General features: G+C 40.1%; 2 protein-coding genes and 1 non-coding gene across 3 annotated transcripts in view; 1 reads left to right on the forward strand and 2 right to left on the reverse strand.

The window, feature by feature from the left end:
* Positions 1–1,062: 1,062 nt before the first annotated feature.
* On the reverse strand, positions 1,063–9,747 carry zpld1a (zona pellucida-like domain containing 1a). The gene is made up of 10 exons (XM_071522314.1): positions 9,633–9,747; positions 8,952–9,172; positions 6,903–7,084; positions 6,080–6,152; positions 5,468–5,565; positions 3,626–3,706; positions 3,365–3,536; positions 2,344–2,446; positions 1,740–1,769; positions 1,063–1,238 (listed from the first exon to the last, which is right to left on the reverse strand). Exons 1-10 carry the CDS (start codon positions 9,736–9,738, stop codon positions 1,063–1,065), a joined length of 1,242 nt encoding a protein of 413 aa, XP_071378415.1. The 5' UTR covers positions 9,739–9,747.
* Positions 9,748–20,226: 10,479 nt separating this feature from the next.
* On the reverse strand, positions 20,227–20,298 carry trnae-cuc (transfer RNA glutamic acid (anticodon CUC)). The gene has a single exon. It is a non-coding gene; the product is annotated as a tRNA-Glu (tRNA).
* Positions 20,299–22,026: 1,728 nt separating this feature from the next.
* Positions 22,027–24,070, forward strand: part of LOC139646312 (phosphatidylinositol-binding clathrin assembly protein-like) — a 37,058-nt gene continuing 35,014 nt past the window's right edge. Inside the window, exons 1-2 of the mRNA XM_071522316.1 lie at positions 22,027–22,091; positions 22,257–22,501. Of these exons, the coding sequence (XP_071378417.1) occupies positions 22,372–22,501 (130 nt within the window). The 5' untranslated portion in view covers positions 22,027–22,091; positions 22,257–22,371. The remainder of the gene's footprint in view (positions 22,092–22,256; positions 22,502–24,070) is intronic.

Below are 24,070 nucleotides of genomic sequence, written 5' to 3' on the forward strand. Positions count from 1 at the left end.
GCCTTGGCCTCCACTCCAGTCCAAAGGATTCCACTCAACGCAGCACAAAATTTGAAGGTGTGCGGAAAACACAACTGAAATCCTCCAGTTAGAAAGGAAATTCAAGCTACTGTTTGTTTAGAAACACAGCACTGGGCAAGCTTTAATCACAGGTAAAAGTGCAATATTTGCAATATGCACATGCTTTGTACATCATTTAAGAGTAGAGTATCATGGCATTTTACGAAAACACACATTGGGAGAGTAATATGCCAGTACACGGGGTACACACACAATTGCAACTTGACAAACAAGTTTAGTGCCACCAAATGCATATTGTCTAAAGTGAGCTACATATTTAAGTAGAACAGAGTCTTGCCTATCAATGCATTAATCATAATACTACCCTTCTAATGAGTAGCAACAGTAATAAATTAAAGATTAATTTGAATAATTATATCAATACAATTTTAAAGTTAGATTTTAAGTCAAGAAACCCTTAAGCATACTGGTCTCTTAACAACTTGACATCCATGCCTGAGGCTTTTTGTTATCTCAAACCTCAATTATGGAATAGAATATTTTATAGAGCTCCTTTCATTCTCAAAAGCAGTTGTCATATTTCCATTAAAGGGCTCCTGCTAGTGTTTTGGCCGCTAAACAAGAAGTGCGAGTTTGACCGGCCGTTTACACACTACTATGTATATCTTGTAATTGATCCTACACCCTGCAATTGAAAGCTGTATAGCTGAGGTATTGAATTAAGTTACGTGTGTCCCAGCTATGTGGGTTAAATCTGCATGATGAATTATCACATGCAGGAAGACAATAGTCTGGCCTGTCACAGGGTTGGAACAAAAAATAAGTACAGTACAACACACATAAAAAGTCCTCCTCTAGTTCTATGCTAATGCACATTGTACAGAGCTGTTAACATGTACCTAAATCGACTTTCAGCTTTTTTTTCTCCTTTAAAATGAATACATAACACAAACATCACGTAACCCCATTTGTTCGCCCCTCGCTAAGCGCGCGTCGGAAATGGTTTGCGAAGGGTGTCCTTGGCGGGCTCGGTGCGGGCGCTCAGTTGAAGGCCGGGTTGCGAACCCCGGACAGGGCGCCGGCCGGGGCGCTCTTGCCTTTGAGGAGGGTGAGGGAGAAGACGAAGAAGCACACGCTCACGACGCCCAGAATGATCACGCCCGAGATGAGCGCGCTGGTCACCGTGTTCATCCGAAATACCGGAGCGTTCAGCTGGGCTAGAGCAGCAACAGCACAAAGAAACAACCCAGTCTCATGTTGCATTGATCTTTCTATGCAGTATGTGATGTGAGTGCAATATTATTCAGTACACATTAAAGAAAAAATCCACCCTGAAACACTGTTAAAAACAGCGCAATCGCACAGGGAGAAATCCATCACAGAAGAGGCAGAGAGACCAATTTCTCCACCCACAGTAGCCTCAATAGACCAGAATGCAATGCAGCCACAAGACTGAAGCAGAAATAAACAAGGCATGTTGAGGGAAAGTGGGTACAATAAAACGGTAAATCACAACACTTCATCACAAAATTCATTGAAAATCACAGACTGGTGATATGTTACAGTGTAAGGGGATCTGAGGGTGGATTTATCCTTTCTGTTCATTGAAATGGTTCCCAAGTCTTCATATTACTAGACAGTAACACTGTATTTTTAAAAAAAAAGTCATCCCATATAATTTCATGTCTGCAGAATTTGGACTGAATGCAAAGACTTACCCAGTTGTGAGTTGTTGGTTGGTGTTTCATCTGTAAAACACAGTAAAAGTTGTTGAAGGATACAATGCATTATAAACAGTACAGCAGACTACACAGTGCAATGGCACATTGACCAATTTCTCTTACAGTACATGACTCAACAGGATGCCCTCAGGCAGGTGTTGAAAAGCTGCTACAGTAGACTATCTAGGTCAACCAGGTAAATTCACACCACCGGGCCTCATGTCAGAATCAAGACTAGAGATTTACATATTACATTATATGCTATATCCAATCTGGTATTATAGGTGACTAATAATTTAGCATCATCTTAAATTTAACCAACTGATGAAAATGTTTGAAAGCAAAGCAGAGTAGAAGCATGGAGCGTGTATTGTACATGGACACAGTTTTAAAAAAAGGGATTAAGAGAGCTTATGGTGCCGAACTGTAAGTATTGAGTTTCAGGTTGAGAGTTGAGAGAGAAATTCTCCCCAGAAAAAAATCAATGCTGTGTGGATGATGTCTAAGAGTTGCTCAGGATAGAGGGGGGTCGGAGTGAGAAAGTTAGGGGGAATAGACTGAGTAGATGGGATGAAAGAGGAGGAATGTTATCAAACCGTACCACTCCGAGTGATGATAGGACCGGCGGTAATGACGGCATTTCCAGATGCGCCCGTTGATTCCTTCCCCTCTGAGACGTCTCTCTTTTTTCTGCTGCCACAGATCTAAAAAGAAAAAAAACAAAATGGAGAGAGATGAAGGCAGACATGCATTTTTGCTATCATATCAGAATGAAAGACGTAATGTGTCCTAATTTTTCATGATAGGATAGTCGGTAGACACAATCTGTTTCCATTTTAACATGCATTGAAGTTGTGTCAGAAAATATACCTGATAAGAATGCCAGCAGTTGGTGAATGGTAAAAAAAAAAAAAAAAAATTATAATCAGTTGATGAACTTCAGTCCCCAGAAATCGGTCAAGGATTACTTTTCAACAGGTAATCAGACCAGATTTTTTGGAATAATGTCCATTTTGACTGTAAATAATTGTGTGCTCATTTTAGTTGGTAATGACTAGAAACTAATGGGTAGCCATTTTGACTCGTAATTGACTTGTAATTGATTGTGTATTATTATGTGTATTGGTAAATGTCTTAAAGAGTAACTAAACCCCAAACCCAAATCTGTGTGAAGCCTGACATGTAATGGTAAATAGATGATATCTGCTATTGGCTGATCTTTGGTACCACGTGACATCACCACCTGTTGTACTCTATAGAAGGTGACATCACCTGGCACCAAAGATCAGCCAATAGCAGATGGCAATTTCAGTGGCATGCTTTTTACTAGCGAATGTCAGGCTTTACACAGATCTGGCTTTGGGGTTTAGTTACTCTTTAAATCACACACAAAATATTAGGATGAAATAGACTGAGCAGGTGAATCCAGGTGAAAGCTGGACTCCCTGGACTATGGATTTTATCTATTAAATGCGCTTCAGTCATGAAGGGAAGATGAAGATGAAAGGTTTAAGAAAGATTCCTAAGGCTCGAGACAATTGAGATATGAATGATGTCTCGATGTAGGTTTTCTGTGTTATCCTGTGTCAAGTCAGTGTGTTAGCGCCCTATGTTAGCCTCACCGGCATGAGCATTGGGCAGTCATCTGCTCGACACAGCTTGGTAACGCAGTGCAGGAAGACGGTGGACATCTTCTGGTTCTTGTGCTTTACAAAGCGGAATACTTCAAAGGCAAAGCGGCCCATTTGGCTCTTCCCGTTCTCAAAGACAGTGGTCTGGGGGTCTTTGTCGCAGCTAGCTCAGGGGGGGGAAATTTGGAGAGTGTTATCAGAATGGAGAGCGAGAGCAACATCAAAATTTAAGTTTTCAAAAATCACAGTTACCTAAAGAAAAGGTCATAGCGGAGGTCATCGTTAGGGTTTCCGGAGGGAGTGGTGTAGCAGTAGTCCATGAGAACGTTCCATCTATTTTATATGAAGGGTTTCAAAAAGCCAGGGGTCAAGGTCTTTAAAGTCAATGTGATCATGTATAGTTAAAGAACTTCACTGACTTTTTCGGAGTCTGGCCCATTGGTCCCCTTACCCAGTATCTGACAAGAGGATTGGCACCAAAATCATCTCTGTGTCTCCAGTAGATAGCCAGATCTTAAAAGTGAGAAAATGAGAACTTGTAGCAGCTCTAAGGCTGGAGGGTTAGTTCATTTTAATTACATGCGTCTAAACCTGCCAAGCTTGTTTAGGGGATTGATAAAATAGACAAAAAGAATGCACTCTTTGGAACTACTTTCAATGCCAGATCTCTTTTCCCATGAGACTTCGGGCGTAAGTTGTTTTGTTTACACAGGAAGTGAGTGAAGTTAGCCAGACAGCTAAAGTTTTTTGCGCTGTTGATTTGAAACAGACTTGAGATTTTGTTTTTAGAAGTTATGAATCTACAAGCCACAGAATACAAACCAATTTAAAAGGTTTATCTTCATACTTTGGTTAATGCTAATCGCCTACGATTAGGCTACTTAACATACTGTATGTTAAGTGTTAGCATGCGCACCGGACAGAACTATCTAGTGGAGACACAGACATGATTTTGGTACCAATCCTCTTTGATACTGGGTAATGTGATTAATGGTCAACCTCCCAAAAAGTCGGTGTGCTTTAAGATCGCCATATCCATGTTGTTTACACCCTCCATTCATGGCAAGTCTCTCCCACACCCACTGTTGAGCCTATAGCCAAGATCAAATGACCGCAATACAATCATGTCCAACACCAAAGTGGGGTTGGGCCCAACTTAAGTCAGACACTGGAGCAAGTCAAGAGTAATTGGTAGCCAAAAACAAATAACAGCCAATAACAAAATGCGAGCATCATGGAATTTAGGGATATCTGTTCCAGACAGGGACAGGGAACTTGATGAATTCTCTGAGGAAGTTAGGGAATTTTACGATTGGGTCACTTTACAGGAATATAGCAGAATTTATTTTCCAACCTATTTTGCATATTCATTCTGAGACCTAACAGAAAAATATCTCCAAGATCAAGACCGAGACAAGTTTAAGCCTGAGACAAGACCAAGATTTTCACATTGCGGTCTCAATACTGCAGCCCTGTGCTCCATGTATCATCAATAACAGGACCAGCTGGCCATAAGACACAAAGATCCTTCTCAGGTGAACAAAGTGACATAGTTAACAGCCTCATCCTTCTTATGTGACAAGTGTATTTATAGATTGTCAAAGCCCACAGTCATTTTTAACTGTGTTCTTTTTCTTTTTTTGTGTTCTTATCCCTACTGTAGATAGTAGTGTAAAGAGATTTTTGTTTTACATAATAGAATGTAGCTTCACCTAAATGTAGGCCGTTAGTATTATTCTTACTGCACAATGTGTCATCTTATACCGCCCCACTTATTGTTTTACTCTGTGCAGAAATGGCACACTCAATATGGGTGTGGGTTTATTACATTGTACTTTATTTTATTTATCGCTGGACAATAACTGTATTGTTTGCATTGGAAAATTCCATAACTTTGCAGAAGACTGTAAAAGTAGCTAGAAGGCACAAATGTGGGGTAAATTTTGCCTTTCAGATGATAATGGATAAGATGGTTAAAGGGATTTGGTGAAGAATCCTAAATTGTGACTGGCTGCACACTGTAATTTTGGTGTAAACACAACACGATCTGCTGGTGAATCATTCAGATTTAATAGCTAGATGTTGATGAAATACCTCCTATCCAGGTTGGAGGCTTTTACAGCTGCAAACACCCGAGTCTTCAGAGTGAGTCCAGCCATGGGGATGGCCAGCTGCTGGACGTACGACGAGTCCTGTGCATCCACAGAAACGACAAAGGCATTTCAGCATGTTTTTCACATTTTGGGGCTATTTCCCATTATCTTGTCGCAGGAGATTTGTTCAATTTAGCTGCAATTTATGAATTGCAGCATATCCATCATCTGGTTTCCATAGCACCCCATTTACTTGTATTTGATTCAAATCGGCAAGTGACGTTACCGTAACTTCTGAAATGAATTCAGGGTAAATTGAGTATAATCTGCTCCAATTACAGGATTAAAGGTAATTTGTCGGCTGCCTGAGTAGCATACAAAGGGTTTCTGAGCCTTTGGTTTCTTCCCAGCCTTGTAGATGGATCATTCCTATTCTTAGTAACGTTGCAACTGCAGATGCTGTACAACTGACTGACTGCAGAGCATCTTTACACTCTGTGATGCGGGCTGACTTAATTAATATTTAACATGTGGTTTTGTCTCCAGTTTTACAGTTTCAGCTCCCCTGTACAACGAAGGCAGATATATTTAGACCTGAGTGATGTGAACTTACGTTGTAAAGCAGCAGATTCAATGTGCTGACAAAAGTACCATTGCTTTCCTTCACTGAGATTGCAGCAGCCGACCTTTAATAAAGATAAAAAAAGATTTAAGTTGACAAAAATATTTTGGAGCCTGAGTCTGACATCTGCATGCGTTTCTTTAGTTCAATATGTTCAGACATTCTGTAAACATTTTGTTCTACTCACTGATACTGCTCAATAATGATCCACAGTATTCATTATAAAGAAAAAAAAACTTGAGTGATATGATTTGAAACAGGGGAACATTCAGTAGGCTACAGTGTAAGGTTGTTTCCTAAAACCTTAAATGAAGTTTTATTACATTTAAAATATGTAATAGATTCATCCACTTAGCTTATGTTCGGCAAAAGTACAGAAGGCCAAAAGTAAATCTGAATCAGCTTTGGCAGACATTGGCCAAAAGTTCATGAATATCGTTAAAACAACTCATACTTGACTCTTTCATAGTCCCCAACTTTTAATTAAGGCACCTTCAGCAATCACATTCTGCTGAATGACTGTTTGCAAATCACATCAACAATATGTAAATTACACATTATTTTAATGACATTTCAATAAGTTTGGTTTATCCATGCTGCATACATCAGCTCTTGGGATAATGTAGTAACAGGTTCATATTTTACCCAATAGAATAATAATAGTCACACAAGGAAATAATAGCTGTAATTATATTTGCGTCCCTTCTATTGGCCTTCTCTTAGACCCACAAAACCCACTGGCCTTCCTAGAGCAATTAAAACAGCACTTTCAAGCCACTTTTAAAGAGAAAGTGACCTTGCCGATTTGACTTACGAGGCCAGCTGCGTGTTGTTGACCAGGTACTCCAGTGGGTAACTGCAGCTGAACTTGTACAGCAGACCTGGCAGGTAGCTGATGATGTTGGGGGGATCCGGCGTGTCGATGTACCCCGATATGTTCCCAATCTGCACCAGCGACAGGTTCCCGTAAGCGTTGGGTCCATGAGCTGTGGAGACCTGCAAACAAGCCACACCGGTGTGGGTAATACTCCTCCTCCCAACAACCGTTATCTTCCCCCGGGCAGACCGGACGAGGCTCGATAACATCACCCATACTATTGAGCATACTAATGCGCTTCGCTAATCCCCAGCTCAGTCCCTCCTTATCTGAGAACGGACCCTCAAGAAAGTGTCCCGCTCAGTCCAACTCATCGCTCAGCAAAACGAGCGGGGAAAGAGAAAGCCACCTCAGCAAAAGATCCACTTTAAATTCTCCCTCTTTAGAAATTACTTTTCCATGAACAGACATCATCACACTGCAGCCCCTCCACTAAGATAAAGATTACCAGACCTCGTTCCCATGCAGGATGAACACAGCTTGTCAAAATTAAAGCATGCATACTGTGAACTAGACAGCTACAGATCTGATCTTTGTTCTAGGAGCTTTTGGGGGTGGCTGTCACCTTTTAAAAGGTTTCAGACAGGCCATAGTCTAACCCCATTGTGTCAGCCGGATTTCATCATATATTACTTTTACAGGTAATTACAGACAATCATTTAGGACTTTGTGACATTTCACTGTACAAATTTGCATAGTTTTGAGGAGTAAAGGTAAATGTCATTGCCATTAATGCTTGCCTCACTTCTAAATTGCAACACAAAATGTTGCCCATTCTTAACCCTTGAAACTAAATTTATATTGGAATAATCAAGTTTTTGTCTACAGCACTCAAGAAAACAAGGTTACCAGTGATTTGAAACATTATGCTGCATAACAAGGAAATTTGGATAATAAGTGGCTTAAAATTAATGTTTTAATGGCACTGCCATAACAAGAAGGCATCTAAAGTTTAAAAATATCACCCAACATGAATTTGAATATTTTACTAATTTACATGTCACTTTGGGAGAGCATTTGCATTTATGTGTGCCTCAACATGAGTTCATGAGGAGTCCACCTATGATATTAGCAGCCCTGGGAATTACGGGTTTTTCTGACCCTTGCATCAATAACTGGAAGCAAAATTATCTATTTTGCTAAAAAATGCATGACATTTTCAAAATAAAAGTGATATCACTGCGGTTGCCTGGCATAGGCAAAACATTGACTGACTCACAGCAAAATGCACTAAAGAGAATATTTTTTTCTAAATTTAAATATCGATCTCAGGGGAAATTAGGTTCAGTTAGAGTTTAGGTAATGCAGTTAATACTAGGGTTAGACTAATTAATGTTATTATCGTTATTCTTATTTGATGTCTGACCAGAGAAATAACTCCAGTGTGGTGTGGGAGGACTTTACTCAACAGTCTGTAAAACCTGCAGGGAAACCTGCCTCACCCTGCCTTAAGGAAAAATCCCCCCTTGGATCCTCTTACACTGTCATATATCATCAATCTGTGATGGCCAATGCATTCCAGGAGTTGTTTTGTGATGAAGTGTTTACCTTTTTGGTGTATCCACTTTTCCCTCAACCCGCCTTGTCTACTTCTACTTCAGTTAGTGACTTCCTACATTTCCCAAAATGCCTTAGGCTACAACAACCCCCAAATAACTCGCCTGGACTTGTTGCATATGGTTGATCCAGCGGTTGGTTTTATGTGTAGGTAGAGAGAGCAATAACAATAGCGGGCGCAATAGCGTTAGTAACGGCAGTCTGTGAAGATATTGAATATTGGTACAATATATAAGCTATAGGCATCTTCATATCAGTCAAACCCCAGTTAATACATCTAGCTTGAAGATTTGTGGACTTTTGACTCCCTTAAAACAGCATTACCTGCTTAACAGCTAAAACATCCACAGTAGCCATTTGTGATGCTAACATTGAAAAAAATCCATTCCTACAATGACACATTCAATTATATGATTCCCTCCTTCATACCACTAGGGAATTGCCACAGGCCTCCAGTGTTGCCAGGCTGATGCTAAAGAGCACGACGGTGGGGAAGGTGTTGTTGTTGATGAAGCCGCGGCAGTGGGCGTCCCCATGGCGACCGTTGAGGGCCAGGTCGGTGTCGGTGTAGCCGGAGAAGAGGACGGGGCAGAAGTTGATTTTGAGGGTGATGGTCTGCACCCCACAGTACACACTAATGTCCCTCTCCGCTGCCAGAGACAAACACACACACACACAAATTCACATGGTTATTACTGCACCCTCACACATCAATAAGTCACAAGGCAATTTCTTCCAAAGATATGAAAGTATTTTCTATTTTGAGGTCAAGTCACTAAGTTTGAATGGGTCTTAATGAGTTAATGTTAATGCTGAGTTGTAATTCAAGTCTGCATTATGGGCTTAAATTCAAGTTTTCTCTCTAAAAGTGAGTTTTGAGGAGGAAAACTGTTCCAGTAAAGTAGCCCAAGTCTAGGGTTACGGACCAAAATGTACCCAGGATCGCCATAAGTTCATACAGTAACTCTTGTTCCAATCAAATTAGATCATGAACTCGAGAACATGTAGTTAGCTTGTGGAAATGTTTTCTAAATAAAGATACATGCTTAAATTCCAGCCAGTGATTACGAAACAAAAATGATAAATCCATGTTTTCTTTGAGTTCCTCACCAGGGAAGCGGCTGTGAAAGTTGGCGTCACAGTTGTATCCATTGAATTGAGCTCCAACTGATATTGCCTTACTAAACAGTAAAAGAATCAAAAATATATGTTCCATTTCAGCACCTGAAAGAGAGCAAGTATTTGCACTTAATGAGAAATCCAGCCTATGCACTTAATCCGTAAAATTAAGTGTCACTTTAGAAAAGAAAACTTTAAACTTCGAAGGTGGGAAAACAGAGAATGAAAACAATCATATCTTTAATTCATTTTGCTGAGAAAATCTGTAGATAATCTTCTGCTGCTGAGTTGAAGTCAGAAGAAAAGATTCTCCCAAAATAATCTCATTATAGTTTTGACTTCAGAGGAACGTCTTTGATATGCCTATCCAGCCGCATCAAAACAGACAAATGTCAGAAAATATTATCTTCGAACACCTGCAGCCCTGGCATCAAAGTTCTAAGAAATATACAGGACAATGCGCCGATAACCACTGTCATTTCTAAAGTATAATGGCTTTATCTCTGTTTGCAGATCTCATTGTCTTGTGAAAACCCCTTATCAGATAATCGTCCCGAGATGCTTGTCAGTCACAGATAAGAGCCGCGGTTGTGAGGAAACAGCTAAATTAAAGGAGTAATTGCACCATAACAGGTTTCTGGTTAGCATTGCAGTACAGGAGATGAGGTGTTGTTCAGGGTAGTTTGAGGTAAAAAAAAAAGTCCGACTCAGAGCTCCACTAGCGCTATTACTACTCACCCTGGTTCCTGGAAGCCGGCGAGTCAGCGGTTCTCCATATGCTCGGGACAGGTGATGGAATGGTCCGCACAGCATCCCTACCCGACGACTAGAAACAGGACTCGGGAGCAGGGGGGAAAAAGGGATCCAACACATAAGAGATTCATTATTTGAACATGTCAACAAAAAAAGGGCTGTCCGGAGCGAACATGGGAAAGTCCATCAAATCTGAATGTGTTATACAAATCCTTTCACGTCCGCAGAAACATGAGCAGGTTTTGAAGTTTCCCACTCATATCCTTTCGGCCCAATCTGGCTCTGTCACTGCTCACAAATGGTTTGACGCCGCATGAGGTCCGCGGTGGTGGGGGGGAGAATTATCTTTTCATCGCTCCAGTGGCCCTGGCTTGCTGACTGAGCCGTTCCTTTCTCCCCGGGCCGGCCGGGGAGCGCGGAGCCCGTCGGGCGGTGCCCTTGGCCCCGGGAATCCACGCTTTTCATGCTTTGTGTGCGCCAGCCCTCCGTCAGCACAGCAGCAGGCGATCCGCTCGGCGGGGCCGCGGGCCGCTGCCGGGCCCTCCTACCTGATCTCCAAACTTTGATTCCCGGTCACAGGACCCCGCGGAGAGAGGGCAAAGCAAAAGAAAGCAAAGTTCACAGACTTTCAAGGGATTAGCCGGTCCTCGGCGTCCCATCTTCCATATGGACCGCAGTATATGGGACAGTTTGGACGCAGTGAGAATCAGACAGAGGACACACAGGGACTCCTGTGAATATGGAATATGAGATAGAAAGGACATGGCAATGGCAGTTCAGACCAAACCTCTGAATTTAGGTCAAATAGAAAACAAAAGGGCCACTTATTCTGTTTCTCTTTCTTTCCAACTGAAAATTCACCTATATTCTACCTCCTTCAGACACATAGGACTATTATTGGCCAACAAGTTTGACACTATCTTTATATACCTGTAAGAGCACTGCTTCTATGGTCAACCTTGTCAGCATTCTGTCCTGCAGTGTATCATCAGTTCTCATAACAGATCATGTCTTGTCTGAGAGAAGAACACTGTATTTTGTTGCTTGAGCTCATCTGAGTACAGGTTAAGTGTAATCTGAAAGAGAAATGATTATATATCTGCCCTTACCTTACACATCAAGTGCAATCAAGAATGTTTTTCGTTTTTGGCGTTCATCTTTAAGGTTTTCATCAGTTCTCCAAAAGCGTGCGGCCACATTCTCTTTGGCTTTGATTCTCAATCTATTGTCCAAGAGGTATCCAAGAGTGTTTATCCAACAAGACATTCTTTAATCCACCAATGTGTTGTAGATAGGAACTACTGGCAAGTAGTGACTCTAAGCACCTCAAGACATTTGAACTCATTCCTTCGCTGCTCTGATATTTAACTTGGAGAGCTGTTTAAGAATTGAGCGCAGCGAGTTCAGGGAATGCTCATTTCTTATTTTTAAGGATTTCGCTAATCCGGGATGAATTGTAATTACAAAAGTCTTGGTCAAGACCTGGAGATGGCATATAGTACATCGTTTCACCACAGACTGATAGCCATCTAGAGTGCTCCACCACCTCAATTGCCCAGAGCTCTTTTCATTCATTTTTCACTATTTCATCACTCTATATGCCTAATGGTTAGATGATGTGGGTCTTATCAGTTGGAGAGCATCTTACTCCATGGAACATGGCAACCATACAGGTCAAAGACAGCATTTTGGGAGTTTTCATCACCTTGCATACCCAGAGAGATTGACATTGTCAAACCATAGCACTCAGGTCCACTTTGGCAAAAGCCTGAGTGCTGTGTACCTTATATGTGAACATATAACTTCCCATTGGCTATTTGTGATGTGTAAATGGCTGGTCATGGGAAGGAAAACCAAGGGAATTGAATTACCATAAACAGAGAACTTCATAACAGCAGACAACTTGTGTAGTTTCATCAGTGTTAAAGTCTTATCTCAGTCTAAACAAAGGACCTGTCAGCTATCATTGTTTTTTCAGAGCCGCAACAGATTCTCGGGCTGTAAGTGATGACATAGCACTGCACTTGATATTTCTGACTTTGAACAGGGAACACAGTGTAATCTAAACAGTGAACACAGAGTCTCTCCTCACAGTTTCACACTGATGTATACCAATGCATCCTAATCTTTTTCCTGCAGGAATCTGCAGGACTTAATGACATTTTATTTTGCTATTTCAACGGAAATAAGATCAGAAATTGATTGGAATATAACTAACATAACTAATATAACTATATAACGTTTCCTGTTATCTGAGGCCTGTGTGCAAATACTGCAATGTGCAAAAAAAGTGTTGGCGTATAAATATGTGTCAATTTTTGTTTTCATGAAGACAACAAAGGTGACAATAAAAAGCATGTAACTCATCTTTCACATATAAAAAGTGCTATGCCTCCACAGTCCCTCATTGTGTTCACAGAGATGTCTCCACCCTCCCCACAAGAGGGCGAATCTGCCGGGCTTCCAATGGGTTGCACAACTTGAAGAGCAGGGCTATATTCTGCAGTGCGCATTTATCCCATCCACAGTAATGGTAGTGTCATTTCCCATGCTATGAGACAAGATCCAATCTCTACTGGGATAAGGGAAAACTTTGGCAAGGTACACTATTACTGTGTGAGTCAAGAAAAAACTGTCAAAAGTATATGATCCAGCCTGGTCTCGAGGAATTTTGTGACATGAGCACGATATCTTGAATGCTAATAATGTACTCCATGCATGAAAAATGACAGAAATATGTTTCCCCACCACAAACGGATTAGGAGACAGAACTAGAAACAGGCTGTAGACTGACAATGAAACAGTGCAGTGGAAAGTAAGAGGGTGAAAGTTGGGGTTATATTTTTTCCTTGGACTCTGGTGACCCAGGTTCAATTCCTAACTCGTGAAGAATTTTGATTGCCTGGGTCCAGACCTTTGAATCTGCCCACTCCACCGAGTTGAATGAAGATGGAAATGGAGTGTAACAAGTTGACAATTCTGTCTGATATCAGGCAAGAATTTTGATACTGTGAGTGAATTTTTCATTTTCAGCTGAAGTTTTTCTTTTTTAACCATGACCAAAACCATAACCTCACCTTGACAAATTGTTTTAGTTGGGGAAACACATTAATGCTAGACTAAAATAAGGCCTAGTTCATTTAACCCAAAGGTTTTAGCTAGCAAATAGCCTACACAGCCTGCAGCACCCCCTTAATGAAGACTTTTGTCAGAATGTTGGCTGTGTAAGCTATGGTGCTAGCTAAAACATTTGAATCAAATGAACTTTTTTTTTGACAAGGCAAATAAGATAAAGTATATGTTCGTTATTCTGGTCACCTTAAATAAGATAAAGAAACCACCGGAGTCTGAGATAATGTGCTTCACTTGATTTTTTCTTTTCTTCTGCCACAGGTATTTTCATGGTAGTAGCGTAGGCTTGTATGGTGTAGCACCCTCTGGCTTTACACACTGAACAGAGGTCAGTTACACTTACTTCTCTGGTAGAAAAAAAATCATATCAAAAATAGAGGAGGCCAGCATGCATTCATGCAGATAAAAAATTGTGTTTGTTTTTCTTTCAGATAAGCATTTGCTATTTGATTCCATATAGTGCAGCTGTGCACTAGCAAGCACAGCTGTTCAAGACTAGCACAGAGTCTTTGCTAGCATGAATAATATCTGCAGCTGTGTTTTCCCTAGTGGAGCTAATTCAGCCCTCGTGTCAAGAGAAATCAACTATCATTCTATCTTTGAAAATCATAAGTTGCGTCGAGGAATCCTGTGTGTTTCACATTGTGAAAGGACATGGTAACTCAGACTTAAAGTCACAATGAAACAGCATTTTCCTTATTGTTTCCTGTTGAAACAGGATATTGGGGTGGGACATAACTCAGGGAGGCATCATTCAAAAGTGTAAACCAATGGGATATCAGTTAGGGAGAGAAAGGCAGTTTTATTTAATGGGAGGGGCTCAAATATCTATGATGTTATTGGTTGGAATTTTTATTTATGCCTGCTGGTACACGATGAGGTCACCATTAAACATACACTGTTTTCCAGGAAGTAAAAGTAACAGAATTTTGATATAAAAATACAAGAAAATTGTTTTTTTATAACTTTGGGCATTTACTGTTAAATAGGTGTATATTTTGGCATGGAAAATGAGCAAATAATGTTTCATTTCATTGTAACTTTAAGGAGAAATCTGGTTATTCAGGCTATAATTATGGAATCAGTGGCGTTGAACCCTGTAAGGAACAATTTTATGGCAAAAGGTTTACCTGTTAATATCATCAGTATTATTCAGAATGCTCATGCATCATCCATGAAAGGGCTCCACTCATGCAAATAGTGTGTGTTTCAGCAGTGGTGTAAAGCTCACAGAAATCCATACTTTGCTGCAGAGGCTCTTAAATTAATGTTTCTCCTTTTCTATCCTTTAAGTGCCAGCAATATCAGCATATGTTGTCCTGCAACCACCTGCACACTGGTAATATGTTTGCTTGGGCGAGTGCTCCCTCCTAATGCTATTATTGGCTCCTAATTAATGGCCTAAAGGTATTTTTGTGGTCCTGTGTAGCTTAATGGCTGGAGCACAGCATTAACACCATTAGCTACAGCTCTCATGGTGCTGCAAGGCACTTTGGCTAAAAGCATCCACCAAATGGCATATATTTTATGACTGAAATGACTTCAACACCATGTTTCAGAAAAACATCCCCGAAATGTTGCAGTTCCTTTCCGAGGAACAGAGAACAGGGCTTATATTCAAAATTATCATCATTATTAGGCTATTTTATCAATTCACACTAAACGTTGTACAAAGCCTAAGTGGACTGGAATTAAAAAAAACAAAAACAGTCTTTTTTTTGGATGTCTATCACAAAATTGGTTATAATTTCAAGATAGTTTGTCAATTCATCAGGAAACATATTGCAACAAGTGTGAAAAATTGATCTCTGTATCTTGTAGACCAACTGTTATGAATTTGTTCCATTGCCTGTAGGTTGAAGAATTATGCTGCATTCATGCCACATGGGAAAGATAGTAGATACAAGTTTTTTACTTGAAAATTTCATTCAACTCAACTTTGAGGTGGTAAGTACTGTGTTTGGGAACTTGGGGTTTGGTGATGCACCCCATTCTGACTGACATCACATGTAGGGAATGATGTATTAGTTTCAAATCAAACAAACAAAATTAACAATTTTTATCATATAAGTCATCTAGTGATCACAACTTTTAAAATACCAGGGCAACAACTTCAAACAAATTCAAAATGTGTGAACACTTCCAAGTCTTTGCTTTGAGCCGTCATGTCGTTCCAACAACAATTCCCTTATTACTTCAATGCAGCATTAGAAACATATCCATCTTAACAAGTCATTTAATCCAGTATTGATTCTTAAAAGAAGTGAAAAAAAATATGACAATGGGGTGAGATAATTCCTCTTCGATCCAGTGCAAATCAACAATCTTTTTGAATAAAGTGTAATTTTGTTGATACTAGTGGAGTGATCTACCTGGTTTCAAAATAGTGACAGTTGTTTCAGTAAAATTCCTGAGACAAGTGAACCTGTACTGGAAAAAAGGGGAGTTATCTCACTTTGTTGGCAGAATTTTTCACTCATTTTAGGAAAAATTTGATTTCAAGGCTTAATAAGAGACTAAATAACTGCTTAAAATTGATTTGTTTTGCTGCACCACCCTGCTGCCCAAATGAACGGGAACATAAAATGTTGATGTCATCTTGATGTTACTTGAACCCTTTGACTACAAGGAAACACATTTATGACTATACATGCATGCATATAGACTATGAACACATCTTTAATTGTTAAGCACTTTATACGCTATGTAATGATACTGTTGTATTGCCTTCTATACATTCTGATCTTTCATATCTTTATCTTTTGACAGCACAGCAAAGCAACAGCAGGCATGTCAATAAAGTTGACAATGACTCATATCTGTACTGTATGAGATCCCTTTCTTTCCCAGTGTCACGTGGGAAACTGTGGTGTATAAGGTCTAACATATGGTTCAAAGCAAGTTCAAGTTCCTACACTTGGCAAATTAAGGTGACATAAGTAAGTTGCTAAAATGTTAGTAGGTCAAGTGTCTCAATGGGTTCAGGTTCGGTGGAAACGCATTGCGCGGATAAGGTCACGGGAGACAATGAATCACCTTATTTTTCCGACTCCGACATTTGGTTCAAACGATGATAAAAACTAGTGATGGCCTCTCTCGGCAGAATAAGATCTGAACATCCTTTATCTGGGGTGAAATCAATCCGGACCGGGCGCCGTCAGAGCGGGCCCTCTTCGGCCGCTTGAATGGCACACAAATCATTTTGCGTCTTTGACGGAATGAAAGGCCGCGTCTCTGGGCTTTTGTTGGCTAAAATGTCATCACTTGGCATGCATACAAGTCGCCGGGTCTTTGCATCATTCCCGGTGTCCCTCGGAGAGTATCCCTGTATAAGCCCGTCCCGCCCGTTGACATAACCATTATATACGTGACAGATACATTCTTCAGAGGAGGATGCGCTCTCTGCCACAGGAATATAGCTGTGGCTGCAGAGGGAAAAGGTGGCTGTTTGCAGTGCATCTGTTCGCTTTGAGTCTATATGAAATTTGCTATATCAGGGACAAGAGCTACAGTATGTACTAACAGGAGCTGGGGCAAGCTGTTGTCATGGTGATAAAATAATAAGGAAGTCATGTTGAGTCCAGGGTTCAGTAATAATAGTACATCCCTGTGTCATAATTACACATCTGAGGATCAATGTGGTGGCATTCCTCCAACGCAAATGATTTTAAAACCCATTTCTATTTTTGAGGTGTGCAAATTATTTGCAGTGTAAGAGCTTAAATAGCCTCTAATCTATTGTGTTGCTCTGTGAATAGGATGAGAGCTACCAATTTGAGGAGCTGAATGTTTTTTTAATGCATGATCACTGCCATCCAGTGTCTCAGTTCAACAGATATTCATAACAGATAGATGCTGTCTGTCTGTCAAAATGAGTAGATAAGTCAGTAGTCACTAAAAACTGTACATTTTCTTTCTTTTCAAATGACTGATGATTTAAAATGGAAATTGGATTTAAAATGTCAAAGATTTGGTCTGAATGATCCTGAGGAAGCATTGTCTATGCTTTGTTTTTGCCAAGATCTACTCAGGCTCGGCCCCTGATATTCATAAATCAAATAGCTATTGTGGTTCCACTATAATCGGGCTCCAAAGTCAGGCAGGCAGGAAGGAGCTTGTTATGGTTTCTATTGGTGGAAATCAACAGGACGTCATTGTCTGGGCAGTCGGATGGGGCAAGAGAAACAGAATTAGTGGCATTCTCAATACTGCAGGAAATGCTGTAGCCTATTTTGGAAGAACATGCTGGATAAACTGGTATAAGGTTAAGTTTAATATTTTGATTTCTTTGGGGGGTTAAAAGGCTGAGTGACAGGCAAAATGCATGAAAAGACAGAGAGGGGTGGAGGAAAAGGTCCTATCCAAAAGCTCATATTATATACAATAGACTTTTTCAAAATGCTGAATTTGAACTTGTTCCTGGCGCAAATATTTCTCTAACACTAATTTAATTTGATTACCAGGATGTTTCGCTTATTTCTGTATTCAGAAAAATAGGCGTTTGGAAAATACCAATGAGTGGTGAAATGAAACAGTCAATGGTGCGTTTTAAATAAAAGACAAACTTACATTTTCACGAAAGCACTTATTCGGTACATGGACATATTAATGCATATAAATAAGGATATTTGTTTCACAATGCCTATTTCCATTTGGCTAATAATGCCTCATTATTCCTCATTTATGCCATATAAATCAGTATTTGTTGTACAGAGTCTAATCCAAATTTCCAATTTCCAAGTTAAATTCATGTCCAAACCAACTAACAGCAACCAACAATTAACAGTAAAGGGGCACAAATGCATGGGGACAGAAACTCCTACAAGTGCATAACATCTATCAAGCCTGCCTACATTGCATGGAGAATGGAAGAAGTGATTTTCCTGTGCTTTGCTATAATAGAGGCACTGATGATTCTCTGAGTTAAGATTCTGGACAAAGTTAAAGAATGATTAGTGATGGCTGTTGAGCTGCAGGTCACCTCCAGATATTAAAGGGAAAATCCATCCTCATACGCTTGACTGTATGCACTTAAAAAAACAGCTATTGTTGATCGGATATATCGGAAAAACAGATTTCCTACTTGGAGGTTTCACATGAACGCCCTCCAAAGTCGGATAATTAAAATGGATTTGTTTGTTTACTGTTTGTCTTCCGGGTTTGACTTTCTGACAAAATAGCACATAAAAGCTATTTGGACTTGGCCGACTTGGAAGTCCCGGATGTCGGATCTTCCCTCCAGCACATGAACGCACAATATTTATACGCCCATACACCCCTCTCTGGGGATTGTCCAAAGGCATTCTGAGAAATATAGGAAAGGACTAACTGAAGCAGAAGAAGACGAGGCAGGTTGAGAGAAAGTGGATTACGACACTTCATCACAAAATAACTCATGGAATGCTTTGAACATCACAGATTGATATATAACAGTATAAGAGGATCCGAGGGGGATTTTTGCCTCATTTTAAGACCTTTAAGATCTATTCACAGTCTATTCACCCTCAAATCATTACACACAACTGCAGTCTGCTACTGTGGGCTGCTGTCTTCAAGCAAGATCACAGATATAAAACAGCATCACAGATAGAAACAGCAGGGAATACCACTGAATTTCAGCCCTCCACTCAATAGAGAATTGATTACAAACTATGGAAAATGACTTGTGGATAGAATCTGGGGTGATTTTCAAATAATATTGGTGTTAACTGACATAAAACTTTGGTTGTAAGAGCTCAAACAGCCATTTTTACAATCCTGCAGTCTCCCATTCATTATCAATGCAGCATGATTAATATCTCGAGGATCGGTTTGTCAATTTTGGTCGAAGTGTATGTTCATGAGTATTGATGTGTCCGTCCAAGATCATGAGAATAGCATATTCATTCATTCATGGTGAAAAATTAAAACAACATAAAATCATCTTTAAAATAGATAGGCAAAGGAAAGAATGTAAATGTACTTTTTAAGGAGACTTAAAAGAAGTTATTCGTTTAGTACTGCAGGTATGTAAGTTGAACCCTGGTGGTGCAGTAATTGCACATTCTGACCACTAGATGTCCTCAAAGTTATACCGAATAAAATGACAGTGAGCGCAAAAGCTCTGCTGCTGCCTTCAAATGCTGTCGGAAATATTAGAACTGCAAGTTGAGCGAGCATTAACCATCCAACAAAGTGGTGTAAGACTGGGAAAGTGGACAATTTCTGTGGTCCGAGTTGCAGAGAAGTGATTGGCAGTGGAGAGCGTGGAGGCTATGTCAGCAGCTGATGCTAAGAGTGATTCATTCATTCATTGTATTTTACTTTTATTTTGGTTCGTTTTTAGTAAATGGATTAAAACAACACATGCAGGATGAGCATTTTCCGCTCTTCATTCTGCCACTGCAACACAAAATAGTTCTGTGCCACTTGATTTATAAAATAAAACAAGTCCCACCAAGGACTAGCCTACTTTCATTACGAGGGCCATTTTCTTATTTACGACCAGGAAGCATCAAATGCACTCGTTACGTCGAATTTACGACTTCAGAAGACAGTGAGCCCTTGGAGAGATTTTTTCTCCCTGCTCGGGCTCCCCCTCTGGAGTGGTCCGGGTCAAACAAGAAGAGCACCGACGCCAGTAGGAACTGTTTTGCCACGTTTCCCAGTTGAAGGACGGAGCTTTTGCTCCCTATGACAGGCTACCGACCCCAAAACGTCGTTCCCTGACCGGGAATCGAACCCGGGCCGCGGCGGTGAGAGCGCCGAATCCTAACCACTAGACCACCAGGGAGACACGTAGGAAGAAATTAGTAAACAAACTGTGTCGGCTCTAATTGATAATTGAGCTGATTGGAGATGTAAAATAGCCAACTTCATAAACACACACCTGTGACCTCATAACAGTTCATTTAAACAATAATCATATAATATATAAACACATAGCCTACCTGTGACCTTGTAACTGTTAATTTAAACATGAATGATATAAACACACACCTGTGACTTCATAACATTTAATTTAAATATTAATGATATAATATACTAATAGGCTATATAAACACACATACCCACCTATGCCCAGTTGAAAAAAAAAACTATAGTTGGAATTGATGCATAGCCTAATTGTGGCCAGGCAAGTATTTGGAAATTTTGTGTTACAAAAGAAGGATTTGTTTCACCAGTTCTGCCATTGAAAAAGGCATTAAAAAATAAATAAATAAATAAATCTCAACAGGCCTTAGCTATTTTTTCTTTAATTTATTTATTCTTTCTTTTGTTTAAATTCAAGCATAGGTACATTACTTCTACTATATATATATATATATATGTGTGTGTGTGTGTGTGTGTGTGTGTGTATATATATATATATACATACATATATGTGTGTACACTATATAGGCTATATATTAGGCTGCTTAGCCAGGCTGTGTAATTGTCACTGTGTCAGGTTAACATAGGCTATAATCCTACTATAAGTGTAATAAGTTGTTTATGCTTAAATTAAGTCAATAACTCTGCTCCAAAACGCATAATGGTAGGCTAATTCAAATGTTATTCTGTGGTCTCATAGAAAATAGAAAATAAAAAAAAACTTTTAACCCTATTCACTTTTGTAGGCCTAAAGTGAAAAGAACAGAAGACATACCCAAACAAGGTGCTGACAGTTGGAAAAGCCACGGCTAAAGAGTGAAAAAGAGATAGCTGCACCTCCATGCAAAAAGATTAGGTTTAGTCCAACAAGTTTTGGTTTACGCCTTCATCAGGGTACAGAGGGGATTTTTATTGTACCCTGCTGAAGGCGTAAGATGAAACATGTTGGAATTAACCAAATATTTTTGTGTGTGGCTGTCTCTTTTTCACTCTTTAGCATGGTATAGCCTACAATCTACAAAAAAGCAGTGTTGAGAGGCTATTGCTGTTATAAAACGGCAGTAACATGATAAAAACTCAGTGTTCAATACATAGGCTATTTGATTTTTAATTGCTAAAAAAATAATAATGGTTAAATGTTCTTTCACCAAGCATTGTAGTTCTTGAACAGTAGCTAAATAAAGTGGCTGCTAAGCGATAAACAGGCTATGAGTTTCTGGTCAGCCGCAGGGCCCGGGGCCGGGAGGACCCAAACAAACGTCAAAGCAGGGGGGCGCCATCTTTATGCACATGGTCCATTGTGTGCAAAAGTTAGGAGAGGCTGGGTCGGACAGGAAACAGACCCGCCATTTTCCTGTGACACCTTCAGTCCATTTAAGCCAGCAGGGGGAGGCGCTGCAATAAAAAAAAACGGGACGGAGTTCAGTGTGGGAACCAAAGAAAGAACAGAGGAGTGAATGTGAGTGAAGCTTGGCAGAGTTAGCCACGCTAAGACAGGAAGGAAGATCATTTTGCCTCCAAAATAAAACATAAAAATTGTCACATTTGGTGCTGGATCTCCCATTTTCCCATTTTCTCCCATTTATTTTGAAAATTCGAACCGGAAGTCATTTCTATTTTTATTGTTGCTGACTTGACCCTAGTATGTGAGAAAGACTTGTACAGGAGAGGAGAAGAGACCGTAGACGTCTGGGGTCGATTAAAAAACTCCGGGTTCGTATCTAATAGCCACGAAATATTGGTAGTTGTAACTATAGTTCAATCAATTTCATAGCCTAAAGTCGTGGAGCTGAATTTCTTTCCAATTTTGATAGTCTACAAGTGAAATATAACGCCAGCCGTCGCCTCATTATTATTTCTTCTGTCTCTTGTCTCTAGTGTTGTCAGGTGGCTGAGACCCGTTGGAGACCGACACCGTACAACAAAACCAAACGATTCTGTTGGATTTGGAAACGTTTCTATCACATTGTTCATTTATTTCAACCGGTAAAGGATGTCTGGACAGAGCATTACAGACAGGATAACCGCCGCTCAACACAGTGTCACCGGGTCGGCGATTTCCAAAACTGTGTGCAAGGCGACCACGCATGAAATTATGGGGCCAAAAAAGAAACATTTGGATTGTAAGTATCGGATTTATGAGCTTTTAACATTGGTGAGAATTTACATTTGGGTCAGTGTTTCCAACGTCAGATTCATTTATGCTAGGGCTGTGGTTGTGAGGCCTGCAAATACATAACGTTAGCTAGGCGAGGGTAGTCTACCTATGAAAACAATATACGGGTTTCTTACAGTTATGGCAGAGACAGAAATAGTTTGTTTCAGTTGCCAGGCTGGTAACTTTGACAACTGAAATGCAGCCTTGCGTCTGTCATGCTCTCAATATTAGAAGCTAGGTCCCTTTTTTAAGGTCACTTCGTTGTAAAGCGTTAACTTTTCTTCAAATCATTAACCACATTCTCCAGACGCCCACTGTACTTGGGCATTGCACATACCCAAGTAGTTTCAGCTGAGTATGGAACTATGTTAACCCCGTTGAATGGAGAGAGGATGACGCCAAAGTCTATATAAAACTCTGGCAGTGAAATGTTACCTTGCTCACTGGCAAAGGTACATACCTCATAAAATATTACTCCAGACCGTTTTCTGAATGGGCAGGAGCCACTCTTCAATTCGGCATAAGGGTGGTCCAACAAGCAACTCCTAACGTTAGTTCAGTGAAATGTCAGCTTTCAGAGTGGCTAGCATATAGCAGTGTGTATTCCCAATTCTAAAACCGGACATTTTATAGAAATAAGTGCTGCTTGATGGATTATATGTATGCCGAGTTGAAGAGTGGCTCTTTAGTCTGGAGTCATACTTTATGGGGTATATAAGCCTTTAAATGGCGTTTGGCATAATGTTCCCTCCATACTAGAGGGCTAGAACTATGAGAGCTGTGTTGTTATTATGACTCTTTTCTAAAGTTATGTTAGCTCCTCATGATAACACTAAAAGCTCAGTAGAATATTATGTGTAGCCCAGTAACTGTCCATTTTCTGTCAAGAAGTGGCTGTGGTGTTGTTGACTTTCACATACACCCTTATCAAGAGCATACAAACAAATTACTTTTCAACAGTGTCACTACATGATCCCTCGTCCCCGTGGCCCAGAATGAGGTTATTTCAGCTGTCGGTTTGTTATTTATGAAGGAATCTATTCAGCTGAGATGGACTTTGAGTGTCGTTCTCTTTTAGTGCAAGCAGAGAAGCTTGACTACTGGATAGTTGACATAGCCTTTGCACTTCGTGACATTTGGGCCATGTTTGAGCCACTGTCTGTTCCCAGACCTCCATTGTTCTATCAGGGGCTTGACCTCCGATCATATTTAGGCATTTCCCTATGTAGCAGAAATTGTCATGAATCCCTCTTTACTATTTAGAAAATCCTTCAGTAATCTGACCAAACCTGACTGACGGGAACTACGTAACTATACATTGGTTGATTTGTATTTTACCTTTGATCTCGGTTAGTATTTCAGTTAGCATTTTAATCCAGGCTCACTGCACACTTTCCCCTATCAGATGAAATCAACTTCCAGTCAGTCAGAGTTATTTGAAACTGAAGATATTTCCCTAAGGTGGATTTGCAAGGGATGCCTGTTGCTTGCCTAGCAAGAAGTTGGAAGGAAAAACAAGCTATAGGCCTCTTTA

Source organism: Centroberyx affinis, unplaced genomic scaffold (assembly GCF_046629955.1).
Source record: "Centroberyx affinis isolate AG114_WGS23_722 - 3 ecotype Tasmania unplaced genomic scaffold, CSIRO-AGI_Caff_v1 ptg000975l_1, whole genome shotgun sequence".
Classification (NCBI taxonomy): domain Eukaryota; kingdom Metazoa; phylum Chordata; class Actinopteri; order Beryciformes; family Berycidae; genus Centroberyx; species Centroberyx affinis.